The 19,690-nt window shown below is 41.3% G+C and overlaps 1 protein-coding gene across 1 annotated transcript; it reads right to left on the bottom strand.

Moving 5' to 3' along the window:
• Nucleotides 1-4,605: 4,605 nt before the first annotated feature.
• On the bottom strand, nt 4,606-12,580 carry LOC137898156 (inter-alpha-trypsin inhibitor heavy chain H3-like). Its single transcript, XM_068742154.1, is given in 22 exon segments — nt 4,606-4,744; nt 4,842-4,953; nt 5,357-5,529; nt 5,620-5,821; nt 5,905-6,018; nt 6,784-6,819; nt 6,880-6,936; nt 7,088-7,239; nt 7,718-7,857; nt 7,976-8,158; nt 8,249-8,430; nt 8,548-8,673; nt 8,785-8,953; nt 9,035-9,151; nt 9,342-9,470; nt 9,588-9,698; nt 10,346-10,508; nt 10,590-10,694; nt 10,823-10,977; nt 11,190-11,213; nt 12,247-12,276; nt 12,470-12,580. Coding segments are annotated over 22 exon segments (2,730 nt in total).
• Nucleotides 12,581-19,690: the final 7,110 nt, after the last annotated feature.

Below are 19,690 nucleotides of genomic sequence, written 5' to 3'. Positions count from 1 at the left end.
TCTTCTTGTAAGTGGTATTCTGGAAATCACGGTGATTATTCCAATAGTCTATCTCTGCTTGTAGAACCGAAATTCTACTCTCTATCTCGGCATCCTTGCTATTATGGGAAAAAATCACTTTGTCCATCAGTTCTTGTAGATCCACCATTTCTTCCTTGGATAGTATGCCTATTCTGTACATCTGTAGACTACAATTTATACTTTTCTTTTACGATCAAAGCACGGTAGAACATCAAAGTATGTAGAACGTCAAAGTACATAAAAGAGCGCCAATTAAACTACCAGTCTCTCAGAACTGAAGAAGGCTCTTTGATGAGAGGCAAAACACCTCCTTTTTTCTTCTAATTTGTCTGTGTGATATGGCCAAAAATAGCGCAACCATTTTTGTGTTTATTTAATTTAGGCAGCTGCACCATAATTTCCTTTGTTTTACTAGGTTTGATATTTCCATTTCAATTCAAGTGACAGTGGTGTCATGTTATATTATTTAATGCATGTCATTTAAGAATATGTATAACACATAAGCAGCATCAAGGTGGAACTTTATGTCACTGGAGCAGTGACACCCCAGGGTTGTTTCAGGTGGGAGCCTCCGCCCCCGCTTCAGATACGATCTGGATGAAGAACCGAGTGCTGCGTGTCATCTGCATACCTGTCAACCTCCAAGGCTCCATGGCCTTACAAACCATTGATTTTTTCCTTACAAAATACAAAATAACCTTACACCATATATTTTTTTTCAAATGCGTTTATTTATGTACATAGTTGGACATTATTAATTAGGATACAGTTTAATTTTGATATTTTAACTAAACTAAAATATCCATTAATAATGCTTGTAATTTAAATTTTTAAATAAGAACAGATATTTCGGGGGAAAAAATCATTAGCATTTTTATTTTTGTAAACCAAACTTAAGTATCGATCAATGATGCTTGTAATTAAAATTTCAAACAGGGACAGAAAAATACAAACCTTTGTTGGCTTGTGATTGGGAAACATGTTTTTCAAAAAGTACTAATGAACGTTAGTAAATGTTATGACGTGGTTTCATGCTCATTTGAGCATTTGAGCTGTGAAATGTAAAAACTTTTACATACGTCATCAAGCGTGTGCCGTCACATGGATGAGCGCTAATTTTCCCACCGTCAGGTCTTGCAGGCGGGTCGCTAAGGGTTGTGTATGGCTGTACATATTATTAGTCGGGCTCTCACACACATGTAAAATGATGCAACAAGCAGATTATTGTTCAAGTATGTTTTGTTTGTAAAATGGAAATTAAAGAGATACGATCTGGATGAAGAACCGATTGCTGCGTGTCATCCGTGTTACTGACATCCATCTGTATTCTACAGATTTGTATTTTGTTGCTGTGGTACCAATCTGGGACCCGTAACATCTGCATTTGTGCTCAACACTGACAACGTACATAACGTCAGTCACTGTTAGAGTTCTATGCAATTTTATTTTTATAGTGATTGTGACCGTCACCTGCCCTCTTAGCAGACTAGCCTATTCATATTATAATGATCCTTGGGGGAATCCTTAGGGGATCCTTAGGGGAAAAAGTGGCTTTAGCCAAGCCACTTTTTCTGTTCGTGCTTCTTTCACTTGGAATTCAATACCAACCTTGGGGTTGTTGGTCAAAATAGGAATGTGATGACATAACGAGTCTGTCCATGGCATGTTCCTATTTTGCGTCACCGTAATTCCCCACCTCTATCAAGTTCATAAATATATTTTCCAAGAAGGACCTGGTCAAAAAACAGGAGCGCAGAAACTGGAAACTGATTTATCAATAAATTAACTGCTCAATAAAAAAATAACAAAACTTCCGTGGTAGAAATAAATAATATAAATAAAAGTGCAATGAGAACTAGAAAACGACAATCAGAGATTGCAGGCCCTCGCCTCCAAAAGACTATTCGATCTTGTGAGACAGTAAACAGGGCTTCCGGATCAGAGGGGCCAAACCTGCTCTAGCTTCTGGACTCCTTCTGGACTCTTTTTCCCATCATGCCATTCGTGTCCCTCCCTCTTAAAGTGACAGTTTACGGCACAGGCACAATTCCAGATGTAAAAATAATTATAGAATCTGGATCCATATCCGGATCAACGCCATTCTCGGGGGGGACCGAGCCACGGACAGAACCTTGCTTGTTTAAAAATTTCAAGTCAATTGGGTTACTAGTTTTTGAGTTATGCCGAGAGACATATAAGCAAACAAACAAACAAACAAACGCACCCAATTGCAATACCCTCGCCTCCTCTTCAGCGAGGGTAATTAGAAGAAAAAAGGAGGTGTTTCGCCTCTCATCAAAGAGCCTGATGGACAAAGTGATTTTTTCCCATAATAGCAAGGTTACCGAGATGGAGTCTCGGAATCAGAACCAGCTCGGATACACAAAGATAAAGTAAACTGTGATCCAGCTGGACAATAGAAATTTAAAAACGAGAGTCTAGCTAAATGCAAAGAGGTAGAGAAACGAAGAATCAAATATTGATCCCGTAGTGTAACGCCATAGTAAAATTACTTCATACTGGTTCCCAATAAAATGCATATTATGAATATGTTTCACAGATCTTAAGCATAAATCTGTAGATTAATCTCTACAAGCGACTTTTCCACTTTTGTTTTTCTCTTTGCCATTTGATTTATTGTCAGAATATATTGATTAAAGTCACTTTAAATAAAAATACTTTCCCAGTTTCCTGATTAGCCCATTGGTGCCGACAGCAGCTAGCTCTTACTGGCAAAAACCAAAACAAGAAGCTGAAAGCTGCTAAAGCGCTGCAGAATCTTTCACATTGCACATGCAAATTTAACACTCAATAGGACACATAACTCCATGCTGCCTGGACCGACCCTTTTTATTAAATTTAATCCAATTTACAGCAAAACTTGTTCATAGTGGTTGACTTCCTTTTGATTGACCCCCCCCCCCCCCCAAAAAAACAAACAAACTATCTCGGCCTAGTTTAGATCTAAACTGTACCATGGCAGGCCCTACCAGCGAGCCATGTGCAAATCTATCAAGTAGCTGTTTTGCCATCGTGGGAGCCGACAACCAAAGAAACGGAAGTGAAAATATTAAGTGAACGGCCAGTATCAGGGAGTTGAGGCTCTTTTAAAAGAGTAATTAAAGGAGGATGACAGCTGATGACAGCTTTTGGCACTTGACAGGTTTTGATGCAAAGTGTTGCAGACGTGCTTTGCAGCATTTCAGTATCATATCAGAATGGAAACCCGGCTCTGATCTGTTCATGTGTGTCAGATGAGGGGAGAATGTTTTATTCAAACAAATGCAATTATACAAATAACTAAGAACCAGCTTAACAACAATTGTTTGCTATATATTACATGCTTTTGAAAAACATAAAAATGCTCTAATAAACAAAGACGGAGCAATTATTTACAATACGGACATTTAAATACAATTTTGTTCTCTTGAGAGAACCTGAGCACCAGTCCATGACTTCCAGTTTAGCTCGGAGAGTAGCTCAACTGGACTTTCTGTTTGACTGCAATGACTGATCCAATGTGGCAGCGATATTATAACTGGTGACTTGGAGGTAAAATTCAAATGCTGTGACCGGAACATTTGGTTAAACTGTATTGTAGGTACTTAATGTAAGAATACTATGAGAATGACCGCTTCAAGCAAAGCTTTGTAAAACCGGGTAGTGTTGGCAGAATGTTCCAGGAAGTAGCCGTCATCGTGACTCATTTTTAATGAGTCCAATCCTTCATTTGTACAATGTCTTAATCTATGTCCAATCCTTCATAACTACAGTGCTCACATGCGTGTGTGTGTGTGTTCGTCGCGGCTCAGAGACAGTCCTTGTCCTTGGGCTCATGAACGGCGAGAAACGCTGAAGGAGTTTAGTCCATAATCCCGATAGATTTACGGCAGTCCACAGCAGGTCCCTTATAGTTCCAGCGGCATTCGAATAAATGTCGCAGCTTTGCGACTCCAAACTCTGGGGGACGTAAAGAACGGGAACCTCTGCATGGGCAAGAAGGCGGCAACGCAAAAAGGCACAGTTCCTCTGGCCATCAGGGCTGTGCCAAGAACCTTTCGAAAGTTGGGAGGTGCTATATCTACAAGATGTGAACCACCAGTTAAACAGAAATGAAATGTTGTTCGGTCATTTCCTGTCATATCAGGATGACTTTGGACAGTTTGGTCATATGAAGGAATGTTTCAACAAGTTGTCACTTCCCTTAACGTCTATTACCACGGTTTAGGACACACAGAAGTCAGTATGTTTCACAAACAGACACAATTGTTTCTGGATTATATTGCAGATATTAGAAATTAAAATATATATTTTGAATAATAAAGTATAATAAGAGATATAAGATATACCAATAAGAAATCACAGTTGACTTTATTCTGGAATAGATGCATTTTTATTTGATTTCCACACAAGTGATCTCTCTTGAGACGTAATTGTAGAATAGAATAGAACAGCACTTTATTGTCATTTCACACAGTGATGCTATGAAATTGTCATTACATTGCTGCCTCTTCAAGCTGATTCTTTTTACTAAAGATTTTGATTTGGAAGATTTCCATGGTAACGCTGATTTGCGATGCCTTTTTACGGAGTTTTGAAAAGGCCGGACACGATGTAGTCCGTTGCGTCTCTATCAATCAGGCCTGTTCCATTGTTGTGAACGAACCAGCAGGGAATCTTTTCTCCGTTCTTCCAGTCCCTCCTGAAGTCTCTCTGCCAGCCTCTGAGGACAGAGATGGGATACATAAAGAGCATGTATTCCTTTGTTAATATGTGATGGGGGGGGGGGGGGGGGGGATCTGGACTGAGCCGTTGGGTACCTGGTCACATTGAGTTCATGTCCTTTCACAAGCATGGTGGCATCTGGTTTCTCTGGGACTTCACCTTCACGAAGGTTTGTCACCTCATAGTCAATCCCATGGTAGAACTGACCTGGAAAACGACCCATCATTCAATGATCCATTAAGAACCTTCTCTCCATTGGTGACTTTCACAAAATAATGGGAATTTTATTAGGGATGTTATAATGTAAGATGAAAATGTAATGTAATTCCCTTTATCTATAATCCTCTGTTTACACTGGTTGAAGATGGCTACCCACTGCCCCTGAGGAGTGGGCAAATGCAGAGAAAACCTTCCCTTCCATGCGTGCAATCAAAAAAACAACAAAGAAGACCTCTAAAGTAATTTAAAATGCAGATCTGTCAGAAACATAAGATGATGTCTCATAAAATTCATTCAGCCCATTAATAAGGATTCTGAAATGAAATACTTATAGATTTTCATAACTTTAAACCTAAACCCAATGCGCTGCTTGATTTGTGTCGTGTGGTACCTAGCAGGCCGTGGACTTGAGGTGACAGGAGGTGGGAGTCCAGGGTGTAGAAGCCCAAGTAGTTCTGGTGATACTGGTTCTTCTCCCACACTTTGTGTAGCAGGATGACAAACTTGACTGAATCCTTTAGCGTTACCTTTAACCTACGACCCTTGGACAACAGAAGGTCCACACTGGGGGAGAGGACATTGATAATTGAGCTGGATTTTATATTCACATTACTCATGAAGGGGATGAAATGTGAGGAGAGTGCAGACACTCACTTGTCCCCTTTGACAGATGCTGTATTCGACCACAGCAGCCTCATCCATTTGTCTTTCTGGTACAATGAAATGGATGTAGTGTCCACCTCCAGCTTCACCCCCAGAGACTCGTGAACGATACCAAAGCGCCCTAAGTAGGTGTTAATTATGCCATCAGCTGGAATCATCTTGTCTCCGATGGTCTGGCTATTCACGAAAAGTCCTGAGGAAACAATTCAGGGTTTGGTGTACACTTGTATATTAGGTGTAAGAATGTCGTGATGATAGTCAGGGCTCAGTGCTGACCAACAGCTGGGTCTTTGACCAGGTTGTAAATGGTTCCCGGGTTGTCGTTGATGTTGAAGCACAGGGAGTCTTTTTTATCTGGGAGCTCGATAATGAAATGAGGATCTCCGTCCACTGCAGGAGACATCAGAGTACAATGAGAGAAATATATGGAATGAATATTTCTCTGTTTTTATTTAGTGTTATTTGCTGATGACGTTTCAACCACAGTCTTCCAAATAGCCATGTGACTCACAAGTGTTTAATGTTAGGTTTGCTGGTATTTGTCATGGATTATACTGGGATTACTAATCCTGAATAATTTCACTATCATTGTTAGTTGTTGATCTTTTAATCTCTTGATCTCTGTTTCACATTCTTACATTTCTTTAAAATGTATCATACAGTGGGTCTAATCCACTACTTTAACACACACAGAAAATTATATCTGCACCCAGAGTCAAAATTGATTACAAGTGAGATTTCTCAATTCATCTTTATGTCAATGAGACATAAAGAATTAGAAACCTCGGATTTTGATACTTTTTCTCTATTTTTCAAATTTTGATTTTTAATAGATAATCAAACACTGATGGGCAAGTCCCCTTAAACGTTGTCATTAATATATTTAAATCAAAACATCCATTGTCCACATCTTTGGACCAGAATTCTAGAATTAGTCCAGCAATAGTGAGCCTCTAGGGGGCGCTGCAATTATCTATGTCTCATAATTGATAGCACAGATTTATATGACATTCTGTCCCCAGTCTGGGTTCACGACTCCATCTGTGCATTTGGCTTTTTCCGTCTGATTTCAGTCATTACTTGTTAACAGACTGACCAACAGGCTGACAGAATGGCATTGCTCATTGCTATTTCATACTGCAAAAATTTACTCACCAACTTGTATGGGGCTATTAGCAGGTGGAGGCGGTCCTACATATAGGAGCAATATTTATTTAGTACAATTTCAGTAATTCAAGTCAAAAACAATACATTGAAAAAAATGTTGTCAAAGTATACTACCTCTTCTTTCGGCTTCTTGTCTTTCCTCTGTCCAAAAAAACAAAAACAAATCAAAAATATTTTCACTTCTACAATTAAAATCAATGGATTACAGTGAGGGAAAATTTGGTGTCTGATGGCAGCTGAGTTCAGAAAGTCTGTTTAATATCACTTTAAAACCTCTTCACTCCTCCATTACCTTCAGTAAGCTTGTCAGCAAGGGCTGGGTCATCTCCATCTTCAGGCTTTGTGACCACCATGGAAGTGAGAGGAGTGACAAAGTTGTAATTTAGAGACATGGCCAAGGCTTCGGCTGTGGTGTTGGCGTTTTCCTCTGCAGTGCCACTTTTGCTGCAAGAAATGTTTGAAATGAATATTCCAACAAAGACAAGGAAGTCAAACTATTTCACTCGGCACTGCTGAAGGGATGCTGAGGTGAGTAACTGCAATTTCTTGTCTATTATTACTATTTTGACAGAGAGCTACGTGTGCATGTTTGTGTGTGTGTTGTTTGAGTGTGTGGATGTGTATTTGTGTGTAAAGAGTGAGTATTTTTTATTTTGTTTTGTTATTTTGCATATCTGCACTGCTGTAATTTTGTTATTTCTGTTTTGTTTTGATTGAGGACCCCCTTGAAAACGAGATGGTTTCATCTCAAGGGGTTTTATCCTTTCAATAAATAAATAAATAAATAAATATCATTTATTAACCCTTTCTTCCTGCTGCAGTCTACTTTTATATTACATATTGGCATCGTAGAAAATGGCTTGTTGAGATTTAAACTTGAGTTTAAATGTCAGAAAAACTTTACAAATCACAATAAACTGACCTCTTCTCTAAGAGCTGTTGGATGGTGAGGTAGGCCCACAGGCGCTCGATGAAGTTCCCGAAGATGTAGCCTTCATTAGGGTATAACACATTCCAGTCCACTGTAGTGGCCAGGCCCTGCACCTCAAAGTCACCCTTAATCTACAAAGAAAAAAATAATAGAAGTTTGGATATCTAAAATGCATAGCAGGGAAAAACACACGTACATGATCTCCACCCATGCATTGTCTCTAAAACACCAGTATTTCCTTCATCTCACCCCTTGTCCCTTCACTTCTACACTGAAGCAATCATGATCTGTCGACAGACGACCAGACGTCACAATCTCTGTGCCACTAAATAATTGGTCAAAGTGGCTGGTGGTGAGGGAGTCCACTCTGTTGCTATGGTATTGAAGCTGCACCTCAGAAAGCAGAGGGCTGGAAACCTCGTCATAGAATCCCTGCAATAAATGCAGGCATCTGATTGGATAAGTGTTGAAGAATGCAATGTAGTTTCTACAAAATTCTGAATTTGTTCGACTTGTCTTCACCTGAAGTTGAAGTGCTGCGTCTGAACCCTCAAATATTCTGCGGGCGAATCCTCTGTTTTGCTTGCTCAATGTGTCCAGGAAGGAGTATTTCACATTATTCCCAAATCCAAGACAGAACAGTGTCATGATTCCTCCAGTAGCCTGACGAACATTCTCTTGGATCTTCGGGAGCCTGGACTCTCCTTTAATGGTACAATTACAATATTGAAAAGTTCAATACTACACAAAATGACAGTAATCCAATATGCACTTAAACAGTACATGCAGTGCAGAGTATCCTCTAGTGTGTAAACACTCACCAGAAGTTGGCATTCCATCTGTCAGTAATATAATCATATCGATGCTGTTCTTTAAGAGATTGCCGTTCGCCCTGTCTGTGACCAGCATCTGCACGGCTCTCAACACTCCACCATTGATATCGGTTCCTTGAAGAAAATTGGACAATAAATTGTAAAATGTGCAGTTTTTGCATGTATTTCTGTTTTCAAAGGAATAAAGACAACATTTAGTCTTTAGTCTCATGTTTTTCTATTAACCTCCTTTAGCCCTGATGTTTCGTACGTAGATCTTGGCTTCAGCCACATTTTCCTTGGTTGCCTTAGTGAGGTTTTGTTTCCAGACATCAATGTTGTTATCGAACTGGACAATGGCAAAGTAGTCATCCTCACTGATGTCCTCGAGTATGTGCAGCATCGCCTCACGTGTCTGAAGAATTACAAGGTCAGGGGTCAAGACGTGCTCATTGATCTATTCGAAGCACATCAACAGTCTGGCCAGGGTGAGAACCTGCTCCATCTTTCTTCTCCACATGGATCCACTCCTGTCAATAACAAACACCACATTCTTCGGGAGTCTTTGCAGGTTGGGTGGAGCAAAGAAGTGTACGAAATATCCATTCACAACCTGAAGGGAAGAGAATAATTAGCAGCAGTGAAAACCATGACAGAACAACGAGCCAAAATGGGACTCCAAAGAATGAATGTTGATTCATTTGATGTTATGTAATCCAATCCATACATTGTATATAAAATTTCATCATTAAAGGAAATCTGGATAGTTTGACATGTGATGCAAATGTGTATGAAGCACTGACCTGAATAAAGCCAAGTTTATGAGATCGTTTCACGTCATATTTAATGACAAAATCTCCATCAATGATTGTTCCGTCACAATTTGGACACTTTCTCTGCTGCTCCGCAGTTGGCGAGAAAGAGATGTAAGCCTAACAGAGAGACACGATACAGCGATAAATAAATCATTTTCATTTACTCTTTATTCCTGAGGATTCATCATCTGCAATCCAGAAGAATTTGTTTTTTGCTGAGGACATAATATCTACCTTTTTCTCAAAGACAGTTTTGTTCACCAGAGGGAGCAGGTCATTGGAAAGGAAGGTTGAATTGGTATTAACATATGCAATACCCTGAGGCTCATAGATGTTTGTCACAATCTGTCCAAGCACATAAGACACACACACACAAAAAGAGAGACACACATTTACAATATTAATTTAGCAGTGAAGTGTGCAGTAGGAGCGACAGGGGAGTTTAGTGTAGAGGTGGGAGTGCACCAGGGATCAGCCCTGAGCCCCTTTTTGTTTGCCATTGTGATGGATAGACTAGTCACTAGCAGATGAGGTGAGACAGGAAGCCCATTGGAATATCATGTATGCAGATGACATTGTGATCTAGAGTGAGAGCAGGGAGCAGGTAGAGGAGAATTTAGAGAAGTCGAGGTCTGCTCTAGAAAATAGAGGAATGAAGATGAGCAGGAGTAAAACAGAGTATGTAGTAAAAAAGAATATCCCAGGAGGGATAGGGAGGTTACAAGGAATATATGTGAAAAGGTAGTGGACTTTTGCTTTTGGAGATAAGGTCGGAGAGACCAGACTTCTATGCTTTGGACAAGTACAGAGGAGAGACAGGGACTATATCAGTAGAAGGATGCTGAGAATAGAACTGCCAGGGAACAGGGCTAGAGGTCGACCCAGGAGAAGATACATGGACGTAGTGAGGGAGGACATGATGATGATGGACAGGGTGAGAAAAAGACAATTTAGAATATCTGAAATCACTGAGAGCCTGGATTTTAACTCACCTGGAACTTGTGTACGACTTGTTTGGGTTTGACTCTAAAAACAATCTCATAGTGGCCCAGTTTTCTCTGGAGCAGCTCCTCGTAGATCAAAGTGAAAATCACGGCACTTTTGGCTGCGATGTTGACAGACACTGAAAACGTCTCCATACTTCTTCCAGAAACCCTGAAACACATCAGAATGAAAGCCTCTGTACAACTTAAATGTGTATTTTACTATTTTTATGTATTCCTTGTCTTGACTCACCTGACCAGACCTGCAGTTTGCCCGGAGGAAACAGCTTTTTGGTATTGTTTCTTGGCTGCCTCTTTCTCCTTCACCACCCCGACGTACACCTGACATTCAATTTCCCTGTGAGGACAGATGGAGAATAACCTGATGTAAGTTGACGTAGCTCTGCTCACTAACTGCATCATTTAAAAAGACTGGATAACAGCACAATTTTGCTGAAGGTTCAATGTTGTCAGAGCCAGACTAACATGCTAAAGTTGCTGATGAATGCAGTCTTGGGCAAATCCACTTCAAAGAAGATTTCCTGGGAGGCGTTTGCGACGTTCCGAGCCTTGTACGTAATTTCCGTGTGAGCAAAGCGAGACGTCACAATGCAGTCCACGACGATGCTCTGCACCTCCACCTGAGGAGCAGACACAGATGGATTCAAAGAGCATTCAGTGTGGAATGCGTCCTATCTGAAGCAGTCACAGACGCATTTGTATACAGTAAGATCTGCTGCTTTTGTGACACATCAGACAGAATTTATTTTCACAGCTGGACTTCAACGTTTGAACAAAATGTTTCTCTCAATGTCTTTAACAGGAAAATGTCAAAAGGAAAATATTTTCTTACCGAACTGGAATGTGTATTTCTTTTCTAAAAGGTAAAAAGAAACAACAGATTTTGTATTATATATTAGATTTGTTCAGTTCAGATTTGCCCTCAACTGCCCTTATTGTTTTATGCCGTTTCATAATATGTTCCTTTAAAAATTAGAAAAGGAAAAGCTTCCATATCACCACAGTGTTGGTTTGATAGTCTATAAAAAAGATATATTTCAGCTGTTTCACTGATTTTGAAATCATTCATTCATCTTTTTGACCGGATCGTTGGATTTACTGGAGCCTATCCCAGCTCTCTACGGGCGAGAGGCGGGATGCACCCTGGGCGAGCCACCAGTTCATTGCAGGGCCACGCACAAACATTCACACTCAGCTTCAAACCTACGGACAATTTAGTGTAACCAATTCAACTAAACTGCATGATTTCTCCACGCAGACACGGGAAGAAAATACAAAGTCCTCACAGAAAGGAATCAAACCCGATACCTTCTTGCTGTGAGGCAGTAGCGATACTCAATGTGCCACTGTGCCACCTCACTGGTTTTTACGAAAAGTAATAAATGTTTCAGTATGAGGGAAATTAGAAGTCTCAGATTAGATTTGTAAAAAAATAATAATAATTATGACTTTTCTTAAAAATATTTACCCCCAGTTTTGCCAATGCTTGCCACTCAAATTACCTGATGGATAAACTGCTGTAGCAGATAATGAGAGATCAAATGTTGATGCTGCATGATTTTCATTCCCCTCCTTTAACATTGGGAGGAGGTTGTATTTTAACAAGTCCATTTCTCTTTGTTCTTGGTTGGGCTGTTTGCAGGGTTATGCAAAAACTACAGCGTATAAAGCAGTGAAAGTCTGACGAGCATCATGGGTTATTAAGCTAAAGAAATGTGCAAGATCGTTCGGCCTCGTACAATGCTGAGGGCCATTCTAGTTTATATCATTATAATAATTAAGTTCTGTAATGATTCCTAACTACTAACAGAAATTAGCAGCTGTTGAAGGTTTCGTCCAAAATGCACAAGTAGAAATTAGATTTCTCAATAACATTTTCATTATCATACCTGTCTCAGCATCTGGGATCCTCCTGCCTCCTGAAATACAAATACAACACAGTGAATCAACATGGAGCCAAGATATTAGGATAATAAACTAATTATAAGTTAATTCATTACATGAGCTGAATATATATTTGTTATTATTCTTAGCTAATAAATCAAGTGAAAACACTCAACTGTGATTTTTACATGTTAATATCAGAGTACAAAAAGGTCAGAGTGAAATTACCTGTAAGCCGTTACTGGGTCCAGAGATGACCAGAGCCCCTTGGGCCAGGTAGGGCAGCCAGAGGCAGGCACTGCCCCAGAGCAGCAGTCCAACGTTCCACAGTCCAGACATGATGGAACCTCAACTGAGTACTGACCAAGTTCACTCTTAAGAAGATATATAGTCCCTGTCCAGGGGGAGGGCCTGGTCCTCCCACTGGAAAGGGGACAGGGAGTACTCACTGCCTGAGTGAACGTACCTGGGGGGGTAGATTTGCTAGCAGACCACTGTAGTGCGATTCCAGAACCTAATTTGTACAAAGTGTCCTCATAATAATTAGGCAGAGAAAACCTCCCTCAATATCGATCTAACTTTCTGCTGCATGTGTGTTTTTCTGCTACTTTTAACCCTGCGTGCAAACATCCCATTTGCATAAACTGGACAACCGCCGATCCTCCAGTTCCCAACCCAAGTCCCAACCACTGAGCCACTGCCGCCCCTCATACATGCTATTACACTTTAATTACACTTTAACAACATTTCACATTGTAAAAATATTCAATACAGTCAACCAACATAAAACTGTTTCTATTTCACCTCAAGATAAACAAATAATTGTAGAAAAATCAATAAAAGGAGAAAAAAAAACATACTTAGGAAAAGCCTTCAGGAATTTCTCAGCATTGGTAAGAAAATCATTTACATTTCCTGAGCCCCATTAATCCAAACCTAAGATGAATCTTTGATGCACGTATTGTGAACATTACAGAGTAGAACGCAGTAATGTCAACTTGTACTACAGCTAGCACAAGCTCCAACCATTTATAGATGGTGAATGCCACATCATGCAAACCATTTTATCAGCCCATCCATGAGACTCAGAATGCCCACAGCGTGTGGGTCTTCTGTGAGATGCTTCTATCCTGTCGTGGGGCTACTTGCTGAACACGCTAGCACCGGGACCTTTGGCAGGTGCAGGCTTGTCCAGGGAGGTTTCTGTCCCCGTCCTCACCCTACTGAAGACAGATGGAGCCACTTTGCCAGCGCGTTCTAAATGCAGACATAAATACATCTCATTAGAAAAACAGCTGCTTATCCTCAACAATTGGCAGGAATTTCCATTTGGGATTTAAGTATGACAGAAGGGAAGAAACTTTACCGCAACAACTGAATTGTGCCGCTTCATCTTTATTTTTAAGTTGCGGGACTTTTAGAAGACGACTCCAGTCAATTTCCAATTTCAAGAATTGGGATGTCAACTTAATTCCCGCTGCCTTGATCCCTTATAATTACTTACTTGAGTCATATTTCTTTGTATTATTTCAGCATTATTTGATTCAGCAAGAAGACGGTGTTACACCAAACGGTGACCCTGACCTTTGAATGAATTCTTACCACAGGCACATTTAAACATTTCTTTTTTTAAATCTTATCTTAGATAAGCAAAGTTTGGGTCAAATCACTTCTGTGTGGGGGAGTTATGCACATGGTGTGGAGCACTCAGCATTTCAACAACGTGCCAAGTTAATTAGCTTAATATTTTAAATATGAGCAATACAACTTACAATCTAAGTTGTATTCAAAGTCAAAGCTTGGAATAGTCGATGCAGCACACAAATACAAAATAATGTGGAAAAGATGGTTAGACAATGCAAAACACACTATAAGGAATACCTATAAAGATGGAACATAGGAATACAATTTCAAAGAGAAGGGTGGTGAAAATAAAGAATATCTGCAGATTACACATTCCTTAATGAAGTGTCAGCCTAATGAAACCCATAATCCAATGGTTTACTATCTCCAAGGCCCACTCTACCCTAAAGCTCCAACATGCTATGATAATTCAATCTATTTAACCAGCAGCTAATGTAGTATGTGATTTGAGGATAATTTGGAAGAAAGACCTTGACTGTTAGATAGATGAAGACACATGGAAAAAGATTGTAACTGATAATGGGGAATATATTAAGGACAACAGAGGTAAATTCAGGGCAGCACGTTGGTGTAGTGCTTAGCACTGTTTCCTCACAGCAAGAAGGTTCCGGGTTCAAATCCTATCGGTGTGGAGTTTGTATGTACTCTCCACGTCGGCGTGGGATTTCTCCGGGTTCCCTGGTTCCCTTCCACCTCCAAAAACATGCAATGCAGGTGAATCGATTACCCTAGACTAGATTGTCCGTAGTGTTTAAGTTTAAGTGTGTGCGTAAATGGTTGTCTGGCTCTGTGTTGCCCTGCGATGCGCTGGTGACGCGTCCGAGGTGAAACCTGCCTCACGCCCTTAGCAAGCTGGAATAGACTCCAGCAACTCCCGTGACTTGCAAAGTGGAAGAAGAGGAAGAAAATGGATGGATGGAGGTAAATTCACTCAATAAAAAAATCTACACCGTATTATTTAGACACCATGTCGGCTTTTCAAAATATGACTAAGAAATGCCAACACATGCTGGAAATTCAAGACAGTGGTGGGAACGTTCTATGGTCAAACCATTTTGGGAAAGCATGCTGAAGTTCGTAGAGGCATTGGTAGGAATACCCTCGCTACATTTATGCCCTTTTGGACATAAAACATGAATTACAAAACTGCTGATTCAATCCTGATGGCTGGGACAATCTCAGCTGACAGAATTATTTTGAGATATTGGAAAGCACTCTCTATTCCAGCATCTAGTAGAAAGCTTATATGAGTGAAATAGCATCATATGAGATTATGTTGACAAGAATAGCGGGCAGGGGCTGTTTCGTTCTAGGAAGCTGTGATCACTTTACGGCCTACTAGACCTCTCACTAATAGGTCAATTGTAAAACTGTTACAGTAGTAGTTACTAAAAGACCTATATATACAGTATCTAATCATTTTTGCTAATACGATAGCTGTTTGATTTGTTCCCTCTTACAGGTACACTTCAATCCGTGGTCACAGTGCACCTGAATGTCAAACAGCGTGCTAAGGCCAACACATTTTAATCAGCTTAATGTGAAAGATAATGAGTTTGGATGCTGAATTCCTGAAGGAGTCTTTTGGAGTACACAGTGAACAAGGACAGAATGGGGCGGGTTAAGAATGATGTCAAGAGACCAACACTGCGTAGAAAAGAAGTACTAGATGTCAAAACGTGAGGCTCTGGAGAATGTCAAGCAGAAACTCTCAGCTCTGACCACGATGCTGAGGAGCTTCATCACATAAGCAGATGCCTCTTTTGTGAGCCTCGTTATAGAAATGCAAATTAGCCTTAATGCCAGACTTTATGTTTTCATGCAACATGTAGAATTCCTTTTAAAAAACAATTATGTTAACTGTAAAAGTAATGCCATCAAGATATAAGCCGACTGTGTCGGTATAGTACAAATGGTGGGGTGCGACCCCCTAGTGGGGCGCGGTGCGATGTCAGGGGGGGCGCCTGTGACCACGGAGAACATGCTTTTTTTGCCGTACTAGATTAAATTGTAATTGCACATCCACTCCAGTAGTTGGCAGTGGCGCCCTGATTGTCAGAGTGCGCGCAGGGAGTATTAGCTCTATGGTGTTGCGCGGCGCGTGTGCCGCACAGACAGCACAAAGCAGGCGATATGAAGAGCAGTTGTAAACAAACCCTCAAGAGACAGCATGGATAAATATTTAACAGAGAGACGGAGATGATAAGACAAAGGAAGGATGGTCGAAAGCCAAGACGAGGAAATATGACGTAGCGTACGTAGCGCTTGGCTTCACCGTGATGATGATGAATATATTTATTAGATAGAATGTTAGAGTACAGGTACAGTCACACAGTAGCATGTATTACAGTACAAATACAGTCAAACATCCTGTCTAAGAGGATTGTGAGTTTGTGAAGCAAGACACCCCCACACTCTTACATATCATTATTGTTACTGGTTTGGGATAAGTAAACTCAACCTCATTGTTATGTAATCACCTGCCTGTTGGATGAAGTGGAAACAAAAGCATTGTGGGACACCGGCTCAGGTCTGTCTCATAAATGAGAAGTGGAGACGAGAGAACATTCCACACACCACAGTGAGAAGCCTCACAGAGATAATTGGTCCAGGCATCCTTGATGGAAGAGCGGTGAATAAAACACCAATCCCATTCTCAGGGTGGGTTGAAATTAAATTCAGATTACCCTCTGTAAGTCTGACACTTCTGGAGCTGGTAGTGCCAGTTTTGGTATCTGAAGAAGAGGGGGTAGGAGAAGAACCAATAATTGGGTACAATGTGATTGAACACTTACTGCAGATGGGTATAGACCCACCACGTGCGGTTAAAGAGGCAGTCAGTGCAGCATTTTTTCGTGACAGAAAAGATCAAAGTGGAACAAAAAGACAAACCAGAGAGTGGCAGTGGCAGTAACTGGGACCCTCCGGTTTCCCTCAGTCATCTTTCCTTAGCACAGCAACAGCAGGTCAGACAGCTTCTGCATGAGGAGAGCGCAGCTTTTGCTCAGGATGAATATGATGTGGGAACTATACCATCACTGCAGCTTAAGATCCGTCTGAATGACCCCACTCCAGTTACACGAACCTATGTATCAGTACCCAAGCCACTTCATAAAGAAGTGAAAGAGTACCTGGAGGATTTGTTGAACAGAGGCTGGATAAAGAAATCCAAGTCCTCGTACTCCAGTCCCATTGTCTGCGTGCGCAAAAAGGATGGCAGTCTCCACTTGTGCTGTGATTATAGGGAGTTAAACAGGAAGTCCATCCCTGACCGTCACCCAATACCCCGCATACAAGATATGCTGAACAGTTTGATGGGAAGTTCTTGGTTCTCAGTCCTGGACCAAGGAAAGGCCTATCACCAGGGCTTCCTGGAAGAGTCAAGCCCTCCTCTCACTGCATTCATCACACCCTGGGGCCTGTATGAGTGGGTGAGAATCCCCTTTGGTTTGTCGTCTGCACCTGCAGAGTTTCAAAGGTCAATGGAGGAGTGTTTGGTGGGATTGCGGGATGAAGTATGTTTGCCTTATTTGGATGACAACCTGGTTCACTCCAAGATGTTTGAGGAACATCTTCACCACCTGAGAAGTGTCTTGCAACGTTATCAGAGTCATGGAATCAAGTTGACACCAAAAAAGTGTGAGGTTTTCAAAAACCAGGTGAGGTTTCTTGGCAGGCTTGTTACAAAAGATGGTTACACTATGGATCCTGCAGATGTCGCTCCTGTGCAAGCACTGAGGCAAAGGACACCCACCAACATAGGAGAGCTAAGGAAGTTATTGGGATTCATTTCATATTATCGCAGTTATATTCCAAACTTTTCCCGCATAGCCAAGCCACTGTATGACCTCCTCTCCTCAGACAAAGCTGAAAAAGGGAATCGCAAACCAGCAGATCGAGGCAGAAAAAAACAAAACAATGGACAGCTGCCATCATCTCACCCAGTTAAGTGGTCATCTGAACATCACCAAGTACTGTGTCAGCTAGTAGACTTTCTCTCTCAGCCACCAGTGTTAGGATATCCTGACTTCGAGCAGCCATTCGTCTTACATTGTGATGCTTCACAAGATGGGCTTGGGGCGGTGCTTTATCAGAGGCAACATGAAAAGTTGGTAGTAATTGCATACGGGTCCAGGACTCTAACTGCACCAGAGAAAAACTACCACCTTCGTTCAGGAAAGTTGGAGTTCCTGGCGATGAAGTGGGCCATATGTGAGAGGTTCAGGGATTATCTTTACTATTCTCCACCATTTGTAGTATACACTGATAATAACCCTCTCACATATGTGCTCACCACAGCAAAACTGAATGCCACTACTCATAGGTGGGTCGCTGATCTTGCTGACTTTCAGTTTTCCATCAAGTACCGTCCTGGCCGAGCTAATGGGGATGCTGATGGTCTGTCACGCATGCCTTTGGATATGGAGCAGTACATGCAGACATGTACGCAAGCAGTGGCGCCAGAAGTCATGAGCAGTGTGACTCAGGCAGTGTCTGTTCAGTCGCAGGAACCTGAACCTTGGTTGGGCCCAGCAACCATCAACCAGATATTAACTGGGAACAAAGATGTAGTGATGTCAGCAAGGGCAGATATCCCTAAGGCGGTTCTCAGAGAGGCCCAAAAAGAGGACCCTGTTATTGGCGTGATACTGAAATATATTGTCACTAACAAGTGGCCAAAAGGTGGAAAGCAATTGGACAACAAAATAGCTGCCCTGATGAGACAAAGACTGCACATTGCGGATGATGGACTGCTGTACTGTAAAACTATCAGCCGTTCACAGCTACTCCTTCCTAAGAAGTTCCATCAGCTGATTTATAAAGAACTTAATGAAGAGATGGGTCACCTTGGAGTAGAGAGGGTTTTGAATCTCATCAGAGACCGCTTTTATTGGCCTTACATGCAGAAGGACATTGAGCATTATGGTACTCGGGTATGCAGCTGTCTGAAAAACAAGCGCCCTAATAAACCAACCAGAGCGCCACTCACCAACATCGTTACCACCTATCCTTTCGAGCTGGTTTCTATTGTAGGGAATTTCCATAGTAGATGGGATTCCACAACGTGTTTACATGCCGACAGAACAACAGGGACGCACCACGCTTAGTTTGTTATTGTAATGACTGATTTCAATTGAACACATCACAACAGTGATGTCACACAACACAGATGAACATGGGCTTAGATTGGCTGGGGCAAAGTCCCGCCTTCAGGGGACAGAATGACGTGAGGACGAAGCAGGAAGCATCTTCATTCCAATGAAGCACGGGCACGAGAGCTGTGTTGGAATCTCAGCGCTGATATCTGAACTAACTTGTACTGATCTGTTAATTCTATAAATGTCTTAATCTTAACCCACATTCTCCTCATTGAATACACACCCACAACGGAGAACAAGAACCGGAAGAGGGTTTGGTAAAACCCTACACTATTGATTTCTTGCATTTGGAGAAATGCAAGGGAGGGTATGAATATATCCTTGTTGTGATGGACCACTTCATGCGGTTTGCACAGGCATATCCATGTCGAAATAAAACTGCCAAAACAGCTGCAGACATAATATTTGGAGATTTTGTGTTGAGATTCGGATTTCCCACAAGACTTCATCATGACCAAGAAAAAGAATTTGAAAACAAATTATTTGCCAAGCTTCAGGAATACAGTGGAGTCACAGGGTCGCGGACCACACCATACCATCCACAGGGGAATGGCCAGGTGGAAAGGTTCAATAGAACACTATTGGCCATGCTCAGAACTCTACCGGAGACTGCCAAAGCAGATTGGAAAGCATCCTTGGCTAAAGT

The sequence above is a fragment of the Brachionichthys hirsutus genome, chromosome 8 (assembly GCF_040956055.1).
Source record: "Brachionichthys hirsutus isolate HB-005 chromosome 8, CSIRO-AGI_Bhir_v1, whole genome shotgun sequence".
NCBI lineage: Eukaryota > Metazoa > Chordata > Actinopteri > Lophiiformes > Brachionichthyidae > Brachionichthys > Brachionichthys hirsutus.
Note: the sequence above shows the minus strand (reverse complement) of the source record. Positions and strands in the feature narration are given on the sequence as shown.